The 21,182-nt window shown below is 43.7% G+C and overlaps 1 protein-coding gene and 1 long non-coding RNA gene across 2 annotated transcripts in view; one reads left to right on the top strand and one right to left on the bottom strand.

The window, feature by feature from the left end:
* Positions 1-13,551: 13,551 nt before the first annotated feature.
* LOC111266972 (uncharacterized) lies at positions 13,552-19,929 on the bottom strand. The gene is made up of 2 exons (XR_002684353.1): positions 19,611-19,929; positions 13,552-15,377 (listed from the first exon to the last, which is right to left on the bottom strand). It is a non-coding gene; the product is annotated as an uncharacterized LOC111266972 (long non-coding RNA).
* A 139-nt stretch (positions 19,930-20,068) lies between these two features.
* LOC111266904 (eukaryotic translation initiation factor 4E) overlaps positions 20,069-21,182 on the top strand; it is a 5,287-nt gene continuing 4,173 nt past the window's right edge. The window contains exon 1 of the mRNA XM_022844752.2: positions 20,069-20,513. Coding sequence (XP_022700487.1) covers positions 20,326-20,513 — 188 coding nt within the window. The 5' untranslated portion in view covers positions 20,069-20,325. The remainder of the gene's footprint in view (positions 20,514-21,182) is intronic.

Genomic DNA, 21,182 nt, shown 5'->3' with positions numbered 1-21,182 from the left:
CTACTCGACCCCAAGTGTGCTCGTCCTCGCTCTGTCGCTCGCACCCATCTTTTCTACGCTATTCTCTTTCTATGGCTCAGCGCCTGCCTCTCGTGTCTACGTCATAGTGGCTATACCAGCAGGATTTTCAGCCTGTCGACCAACAAAGGCTGGGCTAGCAGCGAATCGACCTTTCGGCGATCGGTTCATGTTTAGAGCCGTCCGGTCCACAACTCGCAGCTGCGACTGCCTGGACGACCGAAGTGTTTGTCTGCAGAAGGGTCTCACGGTCTTCGCAGTGTCGAGCTTTGAGACGAGCTAATGTGTCGATATGGAGAGCCGGGTAAACGGGACGAGTCCACCGTGCGGCTTCCTCGTACATGCACTACTAAGATGGAAGGGATTGGTTCAGGCATGGTGAGCCTACTGAGCCGAATTGGGTACTGCTGATTCGACCAGCGTTGAAGAGCATAGATCGTGCTGACCCCGCAGGATTTCAAGAATTTCCTTTCCACCTAGAATTCACGGCGCACAAGCCTGTTGTAGACCGGAGGATCATTTTAGGCCTTGCTTAGACTTGCTTCATTGGTCCTGACTCATTTCTGTTTATATCTTCGAAGCCACTTCTTTCTTAGGGACATCCATTCTTCTTACCTGCTTCATATTTCTCTGTACGCAGCCACGATTCTCGCAGCTGTATTCCCTATTACTCCATTTCACACCTATCAAGGCACGTTTTTGAGCGATGTTTGTCTTGCAATCGAGCGTACTTCCCACTGATTGATAGGCTATTTCTTCTCTGAGACTAACGAAAATGAATCAAAGATGCATTGATATCGTTATGATATATGCCGTAGGCATACTTTGAACAATATGTACCTAGACTGGCTAAACAATAAAGAGATAGCGCGTCTACATCCAAATCTGAGGCTCTTCGTTAAAAAAAAATTAAAACAACGCTAATTTACTAGTCTATTCTACCGTATGGGTGTATGCAAGCTTTCATAGGTAAGAATAGCGTACGTGGTTTACTTTTTCGTCCGTAAGCTTTCCTACTGTAATGTGCAACTAGTGTTCCTTGAAAAAAACTCAGCTATAGTCTTTTAGAAAAGATCTAGCTGCGTTGTAAATACTTGATTTTTTATATGACAATTTTCTTAAGCCCTGGCCAACTTCCGACCCATAATGCTTTGTAACTTCTGACTATTAAGTCTTTCTGGGCAGTACTACGGAAGCTGTGAGGCGCATTTGCTAGCTTTCGTAGCCGCACAACCTTTATCACCTGTATGAGCGTCCAATATTGTTAGTATGTTGCTCGCGTCGTCGTCCCTAACGATCTGATACACCAGATCGTGACAAGGTTCAGGTGCATGTTCATATCCCCTGTCTAATTTGAGCCTTTTTCCTGGCTGGTTTGCAACTTAAATATGATTTCACTTTGAATGCCCTTGTCCTATTCAGGTGGACTGCACGTCCACAGATTTGAAATTAGCACTCGAGTCTCTATCAATAGAAATAGTCTCCGTGTAGCAAAGTTCCGAAGAAATCTTCAGATACTTAGATCCGAACACACGATTTATGTAAAACTGGCCCACGATTCTATCCTCGTTGTCGGCTGAACCATCACCGTTACAATTCTAGCATTCAGCAAAACACCAATTTCGCGTCAAGCTCATCCATGTAGTGCTACCCATACGTGCACAGAATGCTTCATGAAGTCAATGGGTCCACTATGATGAGCGCATCTATTGCATGCGGGCATGAACAAAATTGATAAAAGCCAATTCGTTGCTACATGTCTAAACCTTGAGGCGATCGGTCTAATTCTAAACCAGCCGGTGTTGTTAAGATTTATATGATCACTTGCAACTTCTCGTAGATAAAGGTACAAGACTATAAAAACTTTTTTTTACTAACCCGTATAAGTTACTTCTCGTAAAAGCTAAGACGGTAGTATTGGTTTGCTTTCGCTGCTTAAAGCTTCAGAAATTAACCGTACGTAATATACCAATTACGTCGTCACCACTCAATGTTGACATTCGGCTTATTATACATAATTCCATGGCAGTTTTGTTGTTGTTTACTTATTTAACATTAGAAATGAGAGAAGAACATAATGTAAATGTATAATTGATTTTGTGGTTAAAAGAGCTCGCTAAGTAAAATGCAGTTTCGCCTAGAGAATAAGAAGTATTGCTGTTTTACACTAAATTCGATTGATAAAATCCAAGCCAGAAAATCGAAGAAAAAGTTCTTAGAAAGAAAGGCTACCTGATTACGAAGTGCGATGGTATCACTTCAGACATTTAGGCTTGGCTCTGCTGTTGAACGTCGAACGTTGCTATACTACGAAATACCCATTAAAACTGTAGCAATCTCATGCTTAATACGCTGCTTGCGCTTGCATTTTTTCATTTATTCATCTACATTTGTTTTAAGCCAAAAGACAGTAGCTGTTTCTCTTTGTCATTCTTTTCCTTTCGTTCAGATCCAATGCAATAACGATTCTAGTCTCGCTGTTTTACGCTTGTGATCCCCAAGAGGTCCAAATAAGTTTCAAATGGCATAGTCTACTCGTGTAGGTACATATCGCCGGCCAACTGAGCTCATATCACATTGCCCCAATTGACACTGCAAGTGTCACACAATGTAATGGTATATGCAAGCCAATACGCACAGACGTACGGTAAAGCTGAAGCCTGTGCCCACATAGACTGGTCTGTATGACTCAACCAAGCGTACCGGAGCTCCGTACTACGCTCCAAGGCTGTTGTCATATTTACCAACTATCCAGGCTCCTTCGCAAGCTGATTCTGCCTTTGCATCAGCCGCGTCAGTGAGGTTGTTGTTGCTAGCTGTAATTCCAACCGTTTGTCGACCTGTCGACCCAGGCATTCCGCGGACATTTTTTTCTTTTTCACCAAAGTCAACCAGATCGCCATAGCAGATCGTGGCATCGCTTCGCCGCCCAGGGCATCCCTGTACGACCACGCTAGTGGTTGGCGAGCTGTCGTCGACGTAGACATGGTGCCGACAGTTGCTGTCGCCGTCTGTGGTGCCAGGTTCTCGCCGTTCACGTTCCTCTCCTCGAGGGCTTTTCTGCTCGTTCCCATTTTTTCTCGTTCGCTATATTCTGTGTTGCCGCAGAGAAATTCGCAGCCTCGGGCCGGCTGCCACAGCGTCCCATCCGCTCGACATCGGGACGCCACCGCAGAACGAAGCTGCAGGAGGGACAGTCACCGACTATTCTTAGCGCCGCTGTAGCTCTATCTAGCAGTAGCGTTGGGCGTTCCTTTTCGCGGTACTGCCTCTGCTGTTTGTTATGCGAATAGCGTCGTCGGCATGTTTTGCCGGCCTGCTTGTGCCAGTCGCTGGGCGGCGTCTGGGGCTGTTGGAAGTCTGAAGCTCCTCGCAAGCCTAGCCAGGGCAAATCAAACCCAACCAACACCGGCTGCTTAGCTGCCTGTTCGACGCTTGAAGTCAAGCTCTCCTTGCCGCAACGTCCCATCATCAGCGCCGCGTAGTTGCCCTACTACCATCATCGTCGTACGAGCACTGCCCTGGGCCCCGTTCACTCGGTATACAGTTGGCTGCTCAGCGATCCTGTAGCAGTTCCCACTTGCTTGCCCCTGTGTGCCTATGTGTGTGTATGTTTATGCCTCTCCCGCTTCCCATTATGCCCAACGTCGACTCTGTTTGGCTGGTGTCGTCCATCCCGGTCGACCAAGCGAGCGGCCTAGTCCTAACGACATCCCCTATCGGAATGTTCCTCTGCATACACAAGAAGGTGAAGCTAAAAAACATTTCTCATGCACGGTTTTCCTTTTTCGTTCGCTGGTTCTCCCCTGCGTGAAGATTCTTGAACGTGGTTTGCGTCGAGATCGGATAACAGCACCTGAAAGGGGGAAGGATGGCATCGGAAACCTCCAGCCTACGCCGTTAGCAAAACCTCGTTCCCTTAGGGTCCCAAGCAGCAAAGCCTCGAGCACACTCACCAACGACACAACCAGGCTTTCATACCAAATTGTCTCCCAGCGTTTCCTTGACGTGGACTGCCTTTCCTTGTTCTTCTGTCCAATCGCATCTGAGACGTTCATATTTTGGCGTCAACGTCTGCGTTGCAGCGAACTGTCGGCTCTTGCGATATATCTCCTTTCTTCCATTCTTCTTCTAGTTTTCTATAGTATAAATATCGACACTCTTTCGATCTTTTACTATGACCTGCAGACTTCCGTATGAAAAAAGCAAAAACAAGGGTCGTCGGGCGCCATCTCGGTTCACCGTTGTCAGCGTGTACTTTCACATTCGCTATCTTCCCTCTCAACCGCCACTATTACGCTCAATCACCTCGCTCCCACTGTCGCCCAATGTACTACTACTGCTGCTGCAGATGCTATTGTGACCCACTTGCGATTGCGTTCGATCGACTTCAACCCAACTGTTGATCCCTCGCGACCTTTCAGCGACGACGCAGTCAGGCACTGGGTTGCAACAGTGACGCGTCGCTGTGCCCAGGCTCCCACAAGTTTTACAGATGGATAGCACACGGCCAGCCACTGTTGAGCGTTACCAGGGGGCCAGCGTAACGATGACGCCAGCTTGTTGCCCCCTTCAGAGTTCTTCGATGAAATGTCCAATCCTAACTAACTCTTTACCTTTCCTGAGTGCGAGCCGCAACGGCAGCGTAGCAGCGAGAGTAGCAATCGTAGTGCTGCAGCTTAAGGCGCAAAAGTCCGCCCTCACGCTACATTCACCTCACTCCAGTTAAACGCTTCAATTGAGTTTAATTTGCTAAGTTGCTTGCACACTGTCTGCCATCGCCACTTCTGCTGCAGCTGTTTCTCGCTTCCCAACTTCTTACACTGCTGTATTGGGACGATTTTGTGGGAAGCTGGAGGAACTGTTGGAAACGACCGCTGGAGGCAAAGTCGCTCTTTTGATCACTACAACCTCTCGATGCCTCGGTTAATGCGTTACATTTCGTTCAATCGATGACTGAGTATTTGATTCACTAGAACGGTGAGTGAGTATCCTGTTTCAACTAGATAGCCGTCGATCAGCTACCGCGTGACCGCACAAGCTGCATCTTGTGGCCATGCGACTGATCGCGTTGGCCACGTTCTAATCTACCCCTACCAGAAGTCATCTACAAGTTGGCCATTGGCGCAGCCAGACATCAGTAGCGAAAACTTCGTTTGTCTCGAATGATAATGACAAATACTTCTAACAATAGCTACAATAGTAGCAGAAAAGAAACGACAGAATCTAACTGAGATACAGCCCGGCCTGTCTTCTATAGCATCACAAGTTAATCATGCCTTCTTGTTAGTACTCACGTTCTCTCTCTGCTCTGCACTGTCGCATTATCTCAAGCTGCCTTCATCACGCTCCCTCAATTGCGTCTCACCCTTCCCCTCGGTAGAGATGCTCTGGATCCACTTCTACAGAAGCACATATTACTCGACCGACTGGCGTGCCAGGCTGGGTTCGCGGTTGCCATCGCCCTAAGTGCCTAAAATGAGCGACGACGACGGTGGCGACGAGCATAGCCGGGACGGTTCGACTCGCTCCAATTTCTGCCTCAGCTTACTCCACTATCATGACGCCTAGTTTTCTCTAATGGTTCCTCTACGTTTTTCGTTTCCTTGAACAGTCTAGCGTTTTCCCCTTCAACTCGGAAAGATAAGCTCGCTTGAACGCAGCACACCAAGCGAAAGGAGTGTCTCCAATGCTTCCTGAGCACTCCTTAGGGGATCATCCGAGTCTCCTTTCTGCCTGTCGACGAACTCGTTGCAGTGGTGCGCAGTAAACGAGCTCGTGCTAGAGAACTCGCGTAGGCAATTATTTGCTACTGATGGCCTTCTTTCTGGTCTCCGGCTGCCGGTTCGTGCTCGACAAAACCGCTGCTTCTGTCTCCATTGTATCGTTGGTTAGGGGCGTTACCACCGGAGTTTGGCCACAAGCGAGCCGCTGTACAAAGATAGATCACATATGCAAACAAGAAGCACCGAGCGCGCAACGCGTATCGCACAAAGCAGTTCGGAAAGAAGCATGCACCTACACACATCGAAGTTTTTCTCGTTTTGTTTGTCCGCTCAAATGGGTAACCGTCTTCAATCTTCAGGCAGAGTAACGGGGGCTTTTTAAACTAAAACACAACAAGCGGCAAACGCAATAGAACGAGAGACGAGCCTGCCAGTCATGTGGGACTTAGGTCTTCATAGCGCTATTTTTGCCACATCTAATACTGTTACTGATGCGTCTTTCTCCTGCTGCCGCTTCAGCTGCCAGCCTCACGTACTTCTACCCAGAAATAGCATTGCAGCTAGCTTTGCATGCATTATCTTCATGTATATATATATAAACTCGATGGTAATATTGTGTGCAATATCTAGCTGCTATTGATACTTGCAAAATGGCTAGATTACACCGGTTCTAGTCATCTCTCCGTCCGCTAACATGGAGATGAAGTCTTTCAGGTAACGCTCAGACAGGTTCGTTCGTCGCGCGATGGCTATGCTGGCATCGCCGCTCTGCACCGTTCCAATGATGACGATGGTAGCGGCAGCGACTCTTGCTTGCGGACTAAGCTCATCTCTCTTTCATACATATTCAGTGATCCATCCCGTGACATCGACGCGTCAGAGGACTAAACTAAGACTACCCTATCCTAGCTACGCAGGCGATAAGTAGATCCCGCCTCTTCCGAATCATCGATGAGTTTCCTCATCGCAACCGCTGTATAAGCTGCTGTCGTCGTGATGGCATCGTTGCCAAACTCAGCGTCTGATCCTGGCGCGCTTGCCAAAGCCGCCTATCATGCAGCCAACCAAGCAATAATTCTATCAAATCGTTCGCAGGAAGCGGTAGGGAACGAAGTGATTAAAGCAGTGTAAATCACCCACCAAGAGACCAGTTGCCTCATGGATACCATACTTTTATTTTCCAGCGTTTTTGTCAATCTAATTTTGTATGTTGCCTTTTAGCGTTTGATTTTTCATTAGTTTAATCTTATCACCATTTCACCTTAGTATAGCGATATGTGTGAGTTTCGGAAGTTTTAAAAACTATCTGTGCAGTTTGACAATGAATCTGTCTTTGGACATGCCGACTACCTTAGAATGTCAGATCATTAGGCTGCCGATATTGCTCCCCATAATTACATAAACGACATACCATAACTTCACCGTGCGAGTGTGCATTTAGATAATCGAATGAACCTACGGTCGAGTCTGTTTCCTAATTATTCGATCCATTCTCTTCAGCTTCCTCTCTGTTCCTTCGCAATGCATTTCCTTTTCCGCTTCTTGCATGTTTTGATTTCCACTACTTCAGCTTCTCTCAATTCTTGCCCGCGTCAACGTCTTCGTCGCCGTTGTTGTCCTTTTGCAACAAAGAGGGCTCAATGCTGATGAGTTGAAAGTCTTCGCCCTCTTCACGGCCGGCAAACTCATCATCTTAGTGCACAGTTTATAGCTTGCAGCCATGCCGCTACGACGCTTTCCGTTGCCGGCGCTTCAACCGTTCAACGAACTCCGCATACCCTACTCCCTTTCCCGGTTACCTATTTATATATCCTCAAAATCCTGTCGCAAACGTCGCTGCTAATGCTGATGCCCCTACGGTTTATATGGCCGCTGCTGTTGCCGTGGTCGGACCCTGCTTCTCAGAAAGTACTTCTGTCCCCTCTTTTGTCGTGCCTGCTTAGATGAGGACAACGGTGAAGGCATACCGAATATAAGCCTTGAGGTGGACGAACCTGTAGCTCCTCGTAAGGGCGTGGCTTGTTGCGGTTGTCAGAGGACCCCCAAAGAAGCAAGGGTGAACCGTCGGAGTTTCGCCTTGCTTAACCGGGCGCTGCTGGGCAGGGGTCAAGACAACATCAAAGAAGGAAGAGCTCTGGCAGAACAACGGGGGTAGAAACGTTATTCTTGTGCTCTGCGGAGCGGAATTCAAGAATTAGTTTGCACACGGGCTAAAGAATTGGCGCAGCAGAAAGGATGGTTGGCTGGCAGACGGCGCCGACGAACTACGAGTTGGGTATGCTGCCGATCGTTATCGCACGCCTCTTCTAGGGTCAGGCAAACCGAAGGATGACAGAAAAAGGCACTGGTGTCTGTGGCCAACGCAGCGGCGGCGACTGCTTGCTGCTGTAGTAAGAGGTAGCAGCTTCGAGAAAGCAGTTATCCATCGCCACTGCTACTTCCGCCGCTGGTCCTAACGTCATAGTTCGTGACGCTGCCGGTGCTCGTACTACGAGCCCCTGAGGTCCTGGCTGTCATAGTAGGATGCAAGGACAGGCTGGCCAGCTGGCTATCGACTGAATGGCTGGCCAGACCGGGTACTCGAGAAGCTGGCCAGCTGACTATCGACTGAATGGCTGGTCAGACCAGGTGCTCGAGAAGCTGGCTGGGTTTATGGGTGAAAGTGCTTAAAAGGGTTCATACGTAGCAAGCTTTCGAGCCAATAGCTGGTGGTAGCCGGTCACTGGATAGAGCGTTCGAATACCTTAAGAGAGACCCGGCTTGTTTGATACATCTTGCATACGGCAGGGCAGCGAAGGACGGATGCAGCAATGTACAGTCTGCTTGTAAAGGCTGAGACGGGCCGCGTCTTAACCGCATGTGCGTTATCCGTTATCATACGTCAAAAACTGGCGGCATAGGTTGAGAACGATGGGGAGAGTGGCATAGATGACGGTAGTACTAGTAGCAGCAGCGGTGACGATGACGACAACGTTAACGGAGCCATGCCTCAAGATATTAACGGTTCAGCCTCAAAACTGGCATGCTGCCTCGTCGCTGGCAGCATTAACAAACGGGGTGCCATCTGCAGCCATCCTGATATTACATACACATGCATAAGTTTGCATGAATTTGCACGAGAGAGTATGTGCTACCGCCCCCTTTCATTAGCCATCCCTACTCTGGCCTCAACTGGTAATGTTTCCCCTTTCACCCAAGTCCACTGTACACTACCACTCGTGGATACAAACGATGGTGGATCGAGCGATGTAGCGGCATCCCAGGGGGTACAGTTGACAAGACGACTCGATTTTTCTGTTTCGTGGATGTTAACTAAAGTGCTTTTGTCCTTGACTCTAAAAAACGCCGTAATAGATGACCTCAATTCAATGACGAACAAGTATCCAAGTAGCGCACCCCCCTTCTCTTAGTATATGCTTTATATATTTTTGCTTGTCATGGATACCACTGAATGTCATTCTAAACGCACTACGCAGGGCTATTTTAGCTAAGGCCTAAAGTATATGGCTATCATGTCATTTCTTCCGATTCATTTCCTTTAAACCGTGCGTACAGAAGCAACACCTATTCAACCCACTCGAACCAATGCTGTATTATAAATACATATAAGAAGCGATGGGCTGACAGAAAAACAAAACGATCTAGAAGAAACAAATGGTCACCCTGACAGAAGCAGCAAAGACAATATCATGGAGATGCGGCCACCTTCACCCTAGCGCGGCGGTGGGTGGCAACGCCAGCACCAGGGAACGACAGAACTCTTCCGTTGAGTGGCCTCTGGCCTCGCTAACGTTTGTGTCCCCAACGTTCTTGATGCCGCCCTATCGCCACTGAGTCTCTCTTGAGTATACATCTGTAGTCGCTGCAGAACCACGGCAATAGTGCCGCAGGCTTCCTTCGTAACGGCTGCCTCTTTTCAGTGCCGGTAAGCACGAAGAGATGCCCAACATTATGGACAGTCTGGTTGCAGAGGTTGCAGTCGTAGTAACAGCAGTAGTAGCAGAAGCCAAAGCCACTCTAACGTCAGTGCCAGCCTAGTTGAGTGCGCAAGAATCGAAGAGGGCAGTCACAGAGAATACTAATCGAGGCGACTGCTGACAACAAGCGCGGGGGTAGTTATTCTACTGTGCCTTTCAGTTCGCTGCTGCCGCCTCCTGCAGTGTCTCGTATTGATACGCAGGTCTGTACGTTAGACATTAGGGGCCGCACTTGAAAGCCGGCGGCAGCAAGGGCGGCAGCGGAGTAGCCGTGTTAGAGAGTCTGCGTCAGTTAACGGTCGATTGCAATACCAGTTCTTACTAGAAGAGCTTCAGGAGCCGCGGGTAGTGAATGGAAGACGTCACGACCTGCTTCAGTTGTTAGTAAAGCTGTCATCAGGCTTGGGATCCCCTTTATGGATCGCACCCCCAAGGTCGGCATTCTTCGCCAGTTTTCTTTCGTTAACCCAAACTGCTTACGCTGGCATGATATCAAAAAAAGATCCAATTTTTTTTACTTTTCAAAGTACCTTGTATTGAGTTTTTCGCTGCTTGAATCTCTCTTGTTTTCGTTTTTTTTCCCGTTTTCGTGGAGAGATTAGGGTCATCGTGCAAATGAATTCCGTCCATTTGGAGAATCGTCTGCGCGACTTCCCTCGGTTTCCTGTTTTAGTTTCTGTTTGAACCGTGGTTGAGGCAGGCAGTGATTATGCTAGCTAGGACAGAAGAGGGTCTTTGACCCTATGACTAGCTCTTCGACGAGGCTATCTCATGTCCTAAGCAATTGGAAATTAATCGATTGAGGGTCTTTTTAAGAAAACAAGCTTAAGATATGTTTCTGCGTACTTAAATGGTTAATGTTTGTAATCAAGAGATTTCTTATTAGAGAAATATTTACGGGCCTTGAATTGCTAACTTGATAACTTTCTCCATCTAAAAAACTCTGATCACTGTCGAATGAGATAAACTGACATTATTTGCTTACCTCAACAAGCTTAGTCGTCAGTTCTGAGTTATTCCTCTAAGGCGTTTGTGAAGTTGTCGCGGAATGATAAAATAATGCAAGAAAAGAATTTACGCAATAGTAGTAGTCTAGAAAATAAATGCAAAAGAATATGCAGCACATCATTTCTATGGGTTTACTTCTGCCGTCTGACATTTTGATGCCATATTTACACTCTATATTCACTTATCCTTTTGCCTAGATCACAGAACTTCCACAAATATTTCCGCTGTCACAAATTTTTCCAGCAGATATCTTATCCTGCTGTTATAGACAAAATGATCAATGCTTCGAGCCGGGTTTACTGTGTCAATTCGAATAATCAGGATCACACATTGAGAAGGTTCAAAGTTCTGTGTAACGTGAATCTCAAGCGTATAACCCTTGCCCGGTCAAAGTAACGAAACAAGTCCACCGAATGATTACATTGTATCAAACAAACATTACCTCTGTGATCTTCCTGGTGGCCTTGAACCTTGCCGCTTATCCTTTTTGAGCATTACTTTCATTCCAATTAAAACGACCAGTTGAACAGAAAGATGAATACCAAAACTGGCACAAAAAGGTCACGGCTTAATTTTTCTCCGGCTTGCTGCCAACCCACCACTAACCAACGTATTTTAAAACCGAAATCAGCTAATCTGTAAGCGACGATGGCATACCACCCATGTTTGTATACGTACGATCTGCAATTGTCTGTATCAATCGCCTATTGCCTTCTTGCGCTATGGCGTTCTTTGCTGCATTACAGTGATTGTACATAGATAGCGCGAGAGAGAACTATTGAAATTCAGTGCATATCAAGCGAGAACAGGTATATCGAGACTCCTAAATAATATCATAGCAGAAGAGCCGCGGATGCATTGATGCAATCCAATTATGTGTCCGAAGTCGTTAAGGGCTTGAATACAGCCACGCCATAAAATTGCATACCAAACACCCTTGTTGGTCCTGAGGACGAGCATATCCTTGCTTTCACTCCTCCTGTCTATTCCAGACATTATACGTTGACTGAAATAGGACGAAGCTATTCTGAACAATAGTTTTGGCGTAGTTCAACTTGATTCCTTTTAATTGGTACAGCTGAGAGGGGGCAAATGTTGAAAAAGGCGTACCTTCCAGTAATAGATCGCTAACACCGAATATAGACTGTTGTAGTGGGTTGTTCATTGGGCACTGTATTGACGTAGAATTCTAGTCAACGTTGACCTACAAAGTGCTAGTCCAGTTCGTCTAATGAGACGGATATAAAATTTTACGCACAAATCATATATAATTAGAGGCTTACGCGATCGAGAAACAACTTTGAAACCCTAAAGCCTATGACTAAGTCAAGCTATAGCTAGTTTTGCTACTTGAAATTAGTCTGATATTTTGTCTGTTTGTAGTACAAGGCGATAGTTTAGGGGCCAGACCCGTTTCGTTACTGGCAATGTGTCTACCCTTAACTTCTTCAACTTGGCCTCATATACACATGAAGAGGATTTGTGTCAATGTGATTGTCTCAGTAATTCAATCGTCTACGAACTCTTCGTTTTTACATTTAGTTATACCCGAAGACAACTATTACAGCCATCATCGTTTGACTCTCCTTAGTTTAGCGATCTCCATTAAGGCAATGAACTGTTAACCCCGTTAGAAGAAACTGTAAACCTCCGTAGCTGTGAAACTGATTCGACCTCCTACGTCATCAACGGTGACTTCTCGATCCAGTCGGGTAGAGTTAGGGCCAAACTCCGACTAGTCAAGTAGGAACTGGGGCAGCGAAGAAGGAGAAATTTAAACAAAATTGAATACTACGCGCGAGACGGATACCAGGCCCCGCCAACTCTGTCGAAACAATTTAGCTAGCCGGACTGCTGGATAGTCATTAAGCATTAATATATAACAATAATACTCGAATAGGAAAATTAAGGTTTGATATTTGGAACGTAAACGACGGCATGCTGTTAAGTACATAGGCTTCGTCTCATTCGAGCGAATCGTTTTCAGGCTTTCTTATTTTTAATAGAGACTCTTTGCTACATTTGAGTAACAAATAGTAAATGAATATATTTGAATAATAAAAAATTGATTTAATAAGTGACGACCCTTGCCAGATTTTGTTTAATTGTATCTTTTTACATCTATATTTCAACCAGTATCGCCATTATCGGGAGTGGTAGATGAAAATCTATAAAATTTTTCCTCGAAACATTAAGAGGATGACGCAAAGGATCATACAAGTATACATTACTGACAAACAAAATTATAGACGTAATGAGGTAACATACTGACTAGATTCCGTCCTCGGGATATTTTTCTATGCTTTGAGACGCAAAATTAAATTTCACTAAACACGTGGTTTTCAGTGCAGAATTCCAAATCTATGTAACACACGTAATCAAGGTCTATCTTGCTGTTTAGATATAAAAAAAAAAACATATCTATTTACTTGTTGCGCATTCAGAGATATAGGGTCGGTACGTATGTGTGCCAACACATAAAATGCACGGATAACGTTTTTTTGGAAAGATGATGGTAATATGAACTTGCAACGATGGTCGAGAATAACAAACAGCACATTAGCCTATGAATTGAAAAATTGTGCCTCGTCAAAGGCCAGTGAAAAAAACAACAGACTTAAGGGACGGAGTAACGACAAAGTAACTGATGGCTTTCTCTCCTCTAATTGCTTACTCAAACAAATCCTTGTACACCCTAACTTTATGGTTGTCATAGACCAACGCTTTTATGATTTTACAATTCACATATAGCGCTTGGAGTGGCCTATTTTTTCTGGTAAAGGCCAATCATGGAAGCACACTTACAGCACGACACAAAGCGATACCTTATGCTATTTAAAACCAAAAATGATGAATTTTTTTATTGAACTAGATCACATGAGAGAAATGTACTTTCTATTTTATAAGGCTGCTTATTTTCCGTTGCGTATTCAACGAATGTAAATTATTGCCTTTAAAATTAGAGCATTAAGTAATATGTACCGCTAATTAAGTACTAGAAAAAAACGAGATTCTTGTTAAGACATGATTGCATATAAAGATCTGCTATTACTAACCTTCATATCTTACCCCCAGTTATTAATTACAAGCCAGTTTCAGACACCAGCTATCGAAAAAAAATACTAGTAGTACAAGTAATGCTATAAAAGTCGTGCTATACGAACCACTAGAATCTATCATCCGTTATCGGTTAGTGGTTACGACTCGATATATTGAGAATAGTTTGCATATTAACCAAAGTAGAAAGAAATACATTCCGTGTAAACAGAAAGTTGACAAGCATCCGATCTGTCCGATTTCTGTCTACGTCAATACGCAGAACATCTCAGAAAGAGCAGTTCGGATATCGTCTGCTTGACTGTGAATAATCTGAATAAAGCCTTACAGCCTGAAAAGAAATCTATGTAAAACAGCGCTTACTATACGATGCGATGTGCTACTGAAGGTTCACTTGAATATATAATATTTAATATTATTGAAGATCACGACCAATAAGATTGCTGTAAGCATTCTATATTACCGTTTTCAACTGTACGTAAACTATGTACGACGCGAATTATTATGTTCGACGAGTTCTTCTCAAGCTATATATAATCCAAAGGCTTCCTCTACACAGGTTTTTTTTTTATATTTTAGTTACATTGGATATATATCGTGTCTATTGTCATTAAGCTCTGAAAAACAAATCCTTGCATCCTGCCGTAAGCTAGAATATGACAATGCGAGTCACTAACATGTACTGTTGTAAAAAGGTACTACCAGCGATTTCTTTTTCCGATATTTATAGCGAAAGGCAAGCGTAGGAACAGATTTTTACACTCTGCTAGTCTTATGTTTCAAATGTACTCGTGGCGTAAACAGTATTCCTGAATAATGATTATAGAAGCCTGAGTGAGAAGATCTTAGGAGAAGGGTTTAGTAAGAAATATATGTGTAAACACTTCTATACATTATATATAATTGCTAGTACTTCACGTCGTATTTGCATCCAGGCTATGGCCGTTCTACGTGACACCGCATTTAGCCTCAGCAACTTCTATACATCAACAGTTTAGTTAAACGGAAACGACAACAAGTAGTCCTTGTTTTCACCACCACAAAAGGCTAACAATTTCACTTAGAGGGTCTCTCAAAATCCTTCCTGATCTCCCATTTCCACGTGTGACCCATATTTTAAAATTTTGCTTGACTACTTTGCATCTCAACTATCTAGCCCGTTCGCTCGCTCGTCCCGCCATTGTGTTCAAAAAATTTAGCATGACCCATCCAGATTCCAGCCCTGCAGTTTGCGAACTCCCTTTGGTGGCGGCAGCTTCCCCAGCTTTCGACGCTCATTAGCCTTGGCGCGATATGACAATGGAAAGTTTGATATCGACTAGAGATAATCGGCATGTCTCCCATTCAAGCAACGGGTAAATTTAGCTATGGTATAGATGATTGACACTTTTTGATGAGCCAGCAGCAAACCCACTCACTGCGTCTTCAGATCACTTTCAGTATCACCGTGTTGCTGCGCGCCATCCTGGCCTCCGTTCCCCACACGAGCCATTCCTCGGCAGAGTATCCACTGGTGAACTTTAAGTCAGCGCCCAGGCCAATTTATCCTGCACCGTCGCGTTCGAACTTCGGGTGCCCTTTGCCATCCATACTGAGACAACCAGAACAAGAAAAGAGTATCACTATTTAAAGCGTTACTATATGCACACTTACTGCACACTGCGGGCCCCTTCTCTATCCACAGCCTGTTTGACACAGGAGTCAACAGCTTCTGTGGGCTATAGTCCCTCCTGGCCTGCAAGTCCTTCTTTGCGTCACTCAAACAAATAAACCAGCCAACTATACAGATGGGTGCAGCGAGACGCAATAACCTTCGGCATGGCTTGATCTGTACGTAAAAATCCACCTCTCTACGAATTCTCATGAGGCTTTAAAGCGGTGCAACGCAGACGAGAGACAAAGGACTTTATTGCTTGTTCGATAATACCACTCGTAGGCACTGTGCGTTGCGACAAACCCGATGGCTCTATAAAGAGATATATGCTGGACATCTACGTTACATACGTGGAAAAACAGAAACACAGAGAAGTAACGATAGATAATTTTATCACACTTATAGCATTGCGGAAAGAAACTGTAGTAGCAACAGAAGCAACAATAACAACGAAAAAATACTCATTCTCTGATGGCAAAAACATTGCTTCTACATTGCACTCACTCACATATCGTATAGGGGAACAGGCATCATTTTTATGCGCAAAACCATCTTTTCGAGCCGCTTTGCCGTCTGCGTATATTGCGGAGTACGGTGACCGCTGTTATATGAACGAAGCCGCAAACCAAACACTGTGGCCGCTTTGAAGCATAGGGGCACTGTTCCGTAGTGACATGCTGTTTTTTGTTGGGAACGCGGTAAATAGATAAGTAAGAGGCATCTACGCGCTCAGCCCCATATCCAAACGCATAAGACTTACAAAGCAGCGAGCGAGTCGGGTCGCCGCTACGACAGAACGGTTGAGGAATCGGCCACGGCCTATTTTCGATTGGCGCCATGTCATCGAAAAAAAACTTTCGGCCCTGTGGACTCGACCTACTGTTTGAGCTGGAACTCCATCTTTTAAACTATATTACTCCATCTGCGTATCGAAAAATAAGGATACTGTTGGTTATTCCACAAAGGATGCGTGGGCAGTAATCTTCTCGCGGCTCTAGCCAAATCCCTTTGAATTTGTGTAGGTGATAGCAGCAATAGTACCAGCTGCTAGGATCTCTGTTAGTTAAGACAGGAATTGGTGATTTACATTGAAAACGTCTCTAAGGGAGTGCCGCGTGACGACATTTGGACGACTCCATGCGCTCAAAAGTACACATATTTTGCACGTAACGCAGTTTGAGTGACGTAGCTTGTAGCAATATGACAGCTAAATAGCAAAAATGTTTCAAGTGAAAAGCGCACTAAGTAATAATAGTAACATACAGAGGAGAAGGAGCCTGCTGAGCTATTCTCCGTGTTAAAATCTAGATATCGGCCACATTTTGTATGAGTGAACAACGATATGACAATACAGTTACTGCCTATTACCTCTCATTTGTCATTAAATTTTCTACCTGCAACTAAAATTCTTTAACTGTTTTAGCAATATCCTATGCCAAACACGAGCCAACCAACCTTATTAGTCACACGTTTCTAAAAACTGGTTATGGACACAAAAGGGCGCCAAATAAATAAGTTGTGTATGATGACTACTGTGGGAGCACACGAAGAAAGCCCGCGAAGCTCAAAATCGACGCCCCTAACCGGTACAACTCCAAAAGCAATTCCACCGCTGTATTAGTTTAGGTGGCTGGGTAGTACTATGAAGCAAAATCCAGCAACAGGAACGTACTGCCATCTACCCTACGAGCGACTTTTAGAATGTCTTCGAGCGATGAAAATGACAATGGTACCCAGTAATCCCGTTGGGACGAACGCAACGGCGAATGAGAGGATCAAGAGTAGATTTCACCGAGGCCAGTTGCCAGTGGAACTGCGAGTGAGAACGCTGGCTATGCCACATTATGGCATACGAAGCTACGATGCCAAAACAAGTTCTTTTTATACATACACACATGATACCGCTAGCCTTGTGTCATCCATTGTTAACAAAAAGGCCTGCTGATGTAATGTTGTGGTCGAAATGATGGCGGCGTAACTCGATTGACACAAGCGCATTCAAATTATGTTCAGTACATTAGCTGGTTTGTAAGTTTACGAGGAAAATTAAAAGGACACTTCAGTGTACAAAAAAAAAAAATAAATAAAACTATCACATAAAGCACAAATTCCTGAACTTCGACTAAGTGAAGCCATGTTTTTAGAAAGTACTTTCCTTTTCCTTTGGTATAATATTCATAAATTCTAAGTAGACAATGTATGATATAGGTGACACGTCCGGTATAATGTTTAATAGTAGTTACGGAAGTAAAACCCGAAACGTTTATTTTTGTATAACTTCCAGTTTTACCTATTACAAGTATGCTTTATTGTGTAAATACTGTACTATAATAAAAAAAAGTATTAAATATACTGACTGACACTGAGAATATTAACCCGTAAATAAGTGTGCACGGGGTACGCAAGGAAACTCCTAAAGAACTGATTAAAAAATCTTAATTAAAGATGTTAATTAAGATTATAATCGTAACACGTAGTTATGTTCTGGAATATATGGTTGGACAAGTCCGACAAAATGAGATCAGCAGCGATAATTATAAAAGTTGTTATTATAACTGATAGTAAGGCAAGTAGCTAGTTTGCATGACATTCGTAATGCGACAACTCTTTCTCAAATATATTTTGTCTCAAATATTTTTAGTCAAAAATAATAGTCAAGTTTTCGTAAAACTTAACACTTTTGACGTTTTTTTATATATAAAAATATCATGGTCTACTTCTCCGGATATTCTTAGATCCATTATGATCACACTAAAGCATTCAATGACTACGGCACCTCACTAAAACTCCTGGGCTTTTACTTGGTGTACTATTTGTAATATTTTCTAAAATTTATTTTTGTTCAGACCTATGCTTGTTGACTACCAAAACACTGGGTTACACCCAAAATAAGGCCACTTACTTTATATATTGAAGTCGGACATTTGTCATTTTATTACCCATCGAGCGCTGCCGGATAGGATAAACTGCCGAGTTACAGTAATTTTCAATATAATTATTAATAATGTTTATTATATTGTTACTGTTCTCATAATGATTCGTTCATCTTTTCTGTAAATCGAATCTTAAAATCAGAAAGATGCGGGAAAGGTGGTGTCTATACGAATGCTCCACACACTGCTAGGTATGCTTCAATGAACAGCGATTGTGGGTGCACACAAATACGTCTTCGAAAATATTTTACATTTTTTTAGAAAAAGTCTCAGTTTTTGAGCTTTTGCAACCTACAGACTGACACAGAAGTTTCTCACAGAAGCTATGATCGTAGCCAGAAAGACAAATTTGTCTCTGAATTTGATTCTAGCGATGATGCGGTGCTCAATGAGCTTGATTTTACAGTGCGTCCTCTTGTAAGGGTACGACTACTAATTGCATTCCGACTTTCATCAGTGGCGTCACTATCGCTTCCGAAGCTCGTATATCTATGCAATAATGTTTGAAGATTTTCATTGTTCGATACAACGCAAACATCTTCCATAATAAACCCCCAGCTGTCCCCTTTACGAGTTGCCTTCCATACCGCTGGTGGGTTAAAACGTTCAAATTAATTTTATTCGAGTATACAAACTTGAAAGTAGCATCGGTTTGAAGAGGCTGACCCCAACCAAAAATCCATATGACGATTTTGTACAGAGTATCTAAAGTGCAACGACAACGAACCGAGTCCCGACAACGAGCACCATCAACATGAATTAGTCAACGCGACAATAAATCTCAATAGCTTTAAGGGAAATACATTGTGATCTTCGGTGTAGCAGATAAAAAAAATGAAGAAGTTGCGAAAATAGGCCGGCTCAATACGAGCAGTCTAATACGAGCATTAAATATATTATCAGGTGACTGGCTTCTGCCAGCTCAAACCAGTTTCCGACCTCAGATTTTAAGTACGCACCATTACAGGGGGGTGAATAGGAGCCATCTGGACGGATTTGCGACTGATTATAAAATATTTCTAATAGATATTTAAATGGGAGCCTGCAATAGACAAACTATGTCCGAACTCGAATATTTATCACCTAAGTCGCTAATATCATACAAGGTGCAAATGCGTTCTATCACATTTTCAGTTCAGTTCTACGCAAATATGTCTGCATTTTTCTTTGAATTTAGCTAGGTCGATTAATGCTAGAGCCAAAACTTGTGTTCGCAAGGAAGAATAATTCAACTTACGTTTGGCTAGAAAACGGACTCGTTATTGGCTGGATGCATCATAGATTCTGATTTATTCAACGAAATACCTCTAAACAACAGAATATTGCTAAGTTAAGTGCTGCAATTTTCGCCAATTCGCTTTAACCCAAGCAAGGTTTAGGCATCGTTGTCAGCTTGTATCTAGTTTGCATTCGAAACAACAGACTGGAACATCGCCGATGGGTGCAAAGTTGCCGCACAACGTTGGCCCATAACTTTCATCGTTGTTGACAAACCAACAAAAAAGCTTTAGCAGTTCGCATGAAGTTTCACTTGCACGAGTGCACATACAGCTTGTTTGGGTAAAGCTAACGTAGACTCGGCTACACGCGTCCTAGCAGCAGCGACACGACTGTGTGCTACGATACGGGTACGTTAAGGGAACGAAGTTTGGTCACATAGAAATCTGCCATTCTGTTCACAGTTCTAGTCAGAGATAGATGGTCGCTTAATGAATGCTAAATGTTGTGGTTTTGAAATCTTATAGAATAGAAGCTGTACAGACAAGCGCCTGTCGTAGGGGTCGACGAATGACTACAGGTTGCAGGGTGTGTGCTAGATTGAAGAAGAGCTCAAAGCTGAGATACTTAATTTCCTTACTATTGGTAGGAGTGTTAGTAGGTAGCACCAATAGGTGTTTCGGGATAAAGGTACCTCTCTTGCTAAAAGCAGCACTTGAAGAATTATATTTATAATGGCCAAAAAGAAGAGCCTGAAGAAGAATAAAAGGCAAAAGTCGACCATAATGGAAGTTCCAACTATCATGCCAGACGTGGATAATCTTCCTCACATGCCGACCAACATGGATCAATTGGTACCTTCAGTAAAACGCGAGGAACCTGACCTGACTTTGGAATTCGACGACTGTGGATTTACGGCAACGTGAGTATCAGCTCCAATATTACAGCCGCGTGTCAATGCCAATCGATACAAAAAGAAGTAAAAATTAAAAATACAATATACTAAGTTATTCAAGCGCTAGAGCCTGCCAGCGGTACGGAAGCTGTTTTATGAAAAAATCACATGAAACGAGAATGAATAGCTAGACATCAAAGAAACGTGTATAAATTATAACTGCAGGGTAAGCATTTCAATATTATTTCAGCTATGCACCACAGTTGAGAATGACGTTTTCGGTAAGATGTTGGCTCTATATATACTGACCATGTTGATGAAGATCGGCAGTGTTAGAGAACATAGGTTTAATTCAGATAGCTGTTGAAAAATGTATGTAGAATTTTTAAAGAATGAAGTGTTATCGTTATTAGGCCTACATAGTAGGAGAAGGCAGATTGACTTGTTATGAATGTAAAAAGATAAAGGGTCTATGCGGTATTATAGATATACGCATGTATGTGAATCGTCGGTCACGCCACAAGAAAGCTATGTAACTTAAAATGGTCCGTAGTAGACTCTGGCTGTTTGGAAAAGAAATGTTATTGGTATTTTTGTTAGTCGGCTTTGTGACTGCGTTATTAGGAAAATAATTTGTGAAAGGTACGGTATTACTGCATAAAATCTTTCAGGAATCTATATATATATATATATATA

Source organism: Varroa jacobsoni, unplaced genomic scaffold (assembly GCF_002532875.2).
Source record: "Varroa jacobsoni isolate VJ856 unplaced genomic scaffold, vjacob_1.0 scaffold_120, whole genome shotgun sequence".
NCBI lineage: Eukaryota > Metazoa > Arthropoda > Arachnida > Mesostigmata > Varroidae > Varroa > Varroa jacobsoni.
The sequence above is the reverse complement of the archived record's forward strand: the minus strand, read 5'-3'. Positions and strand labels throughout refer to the sequence as shown.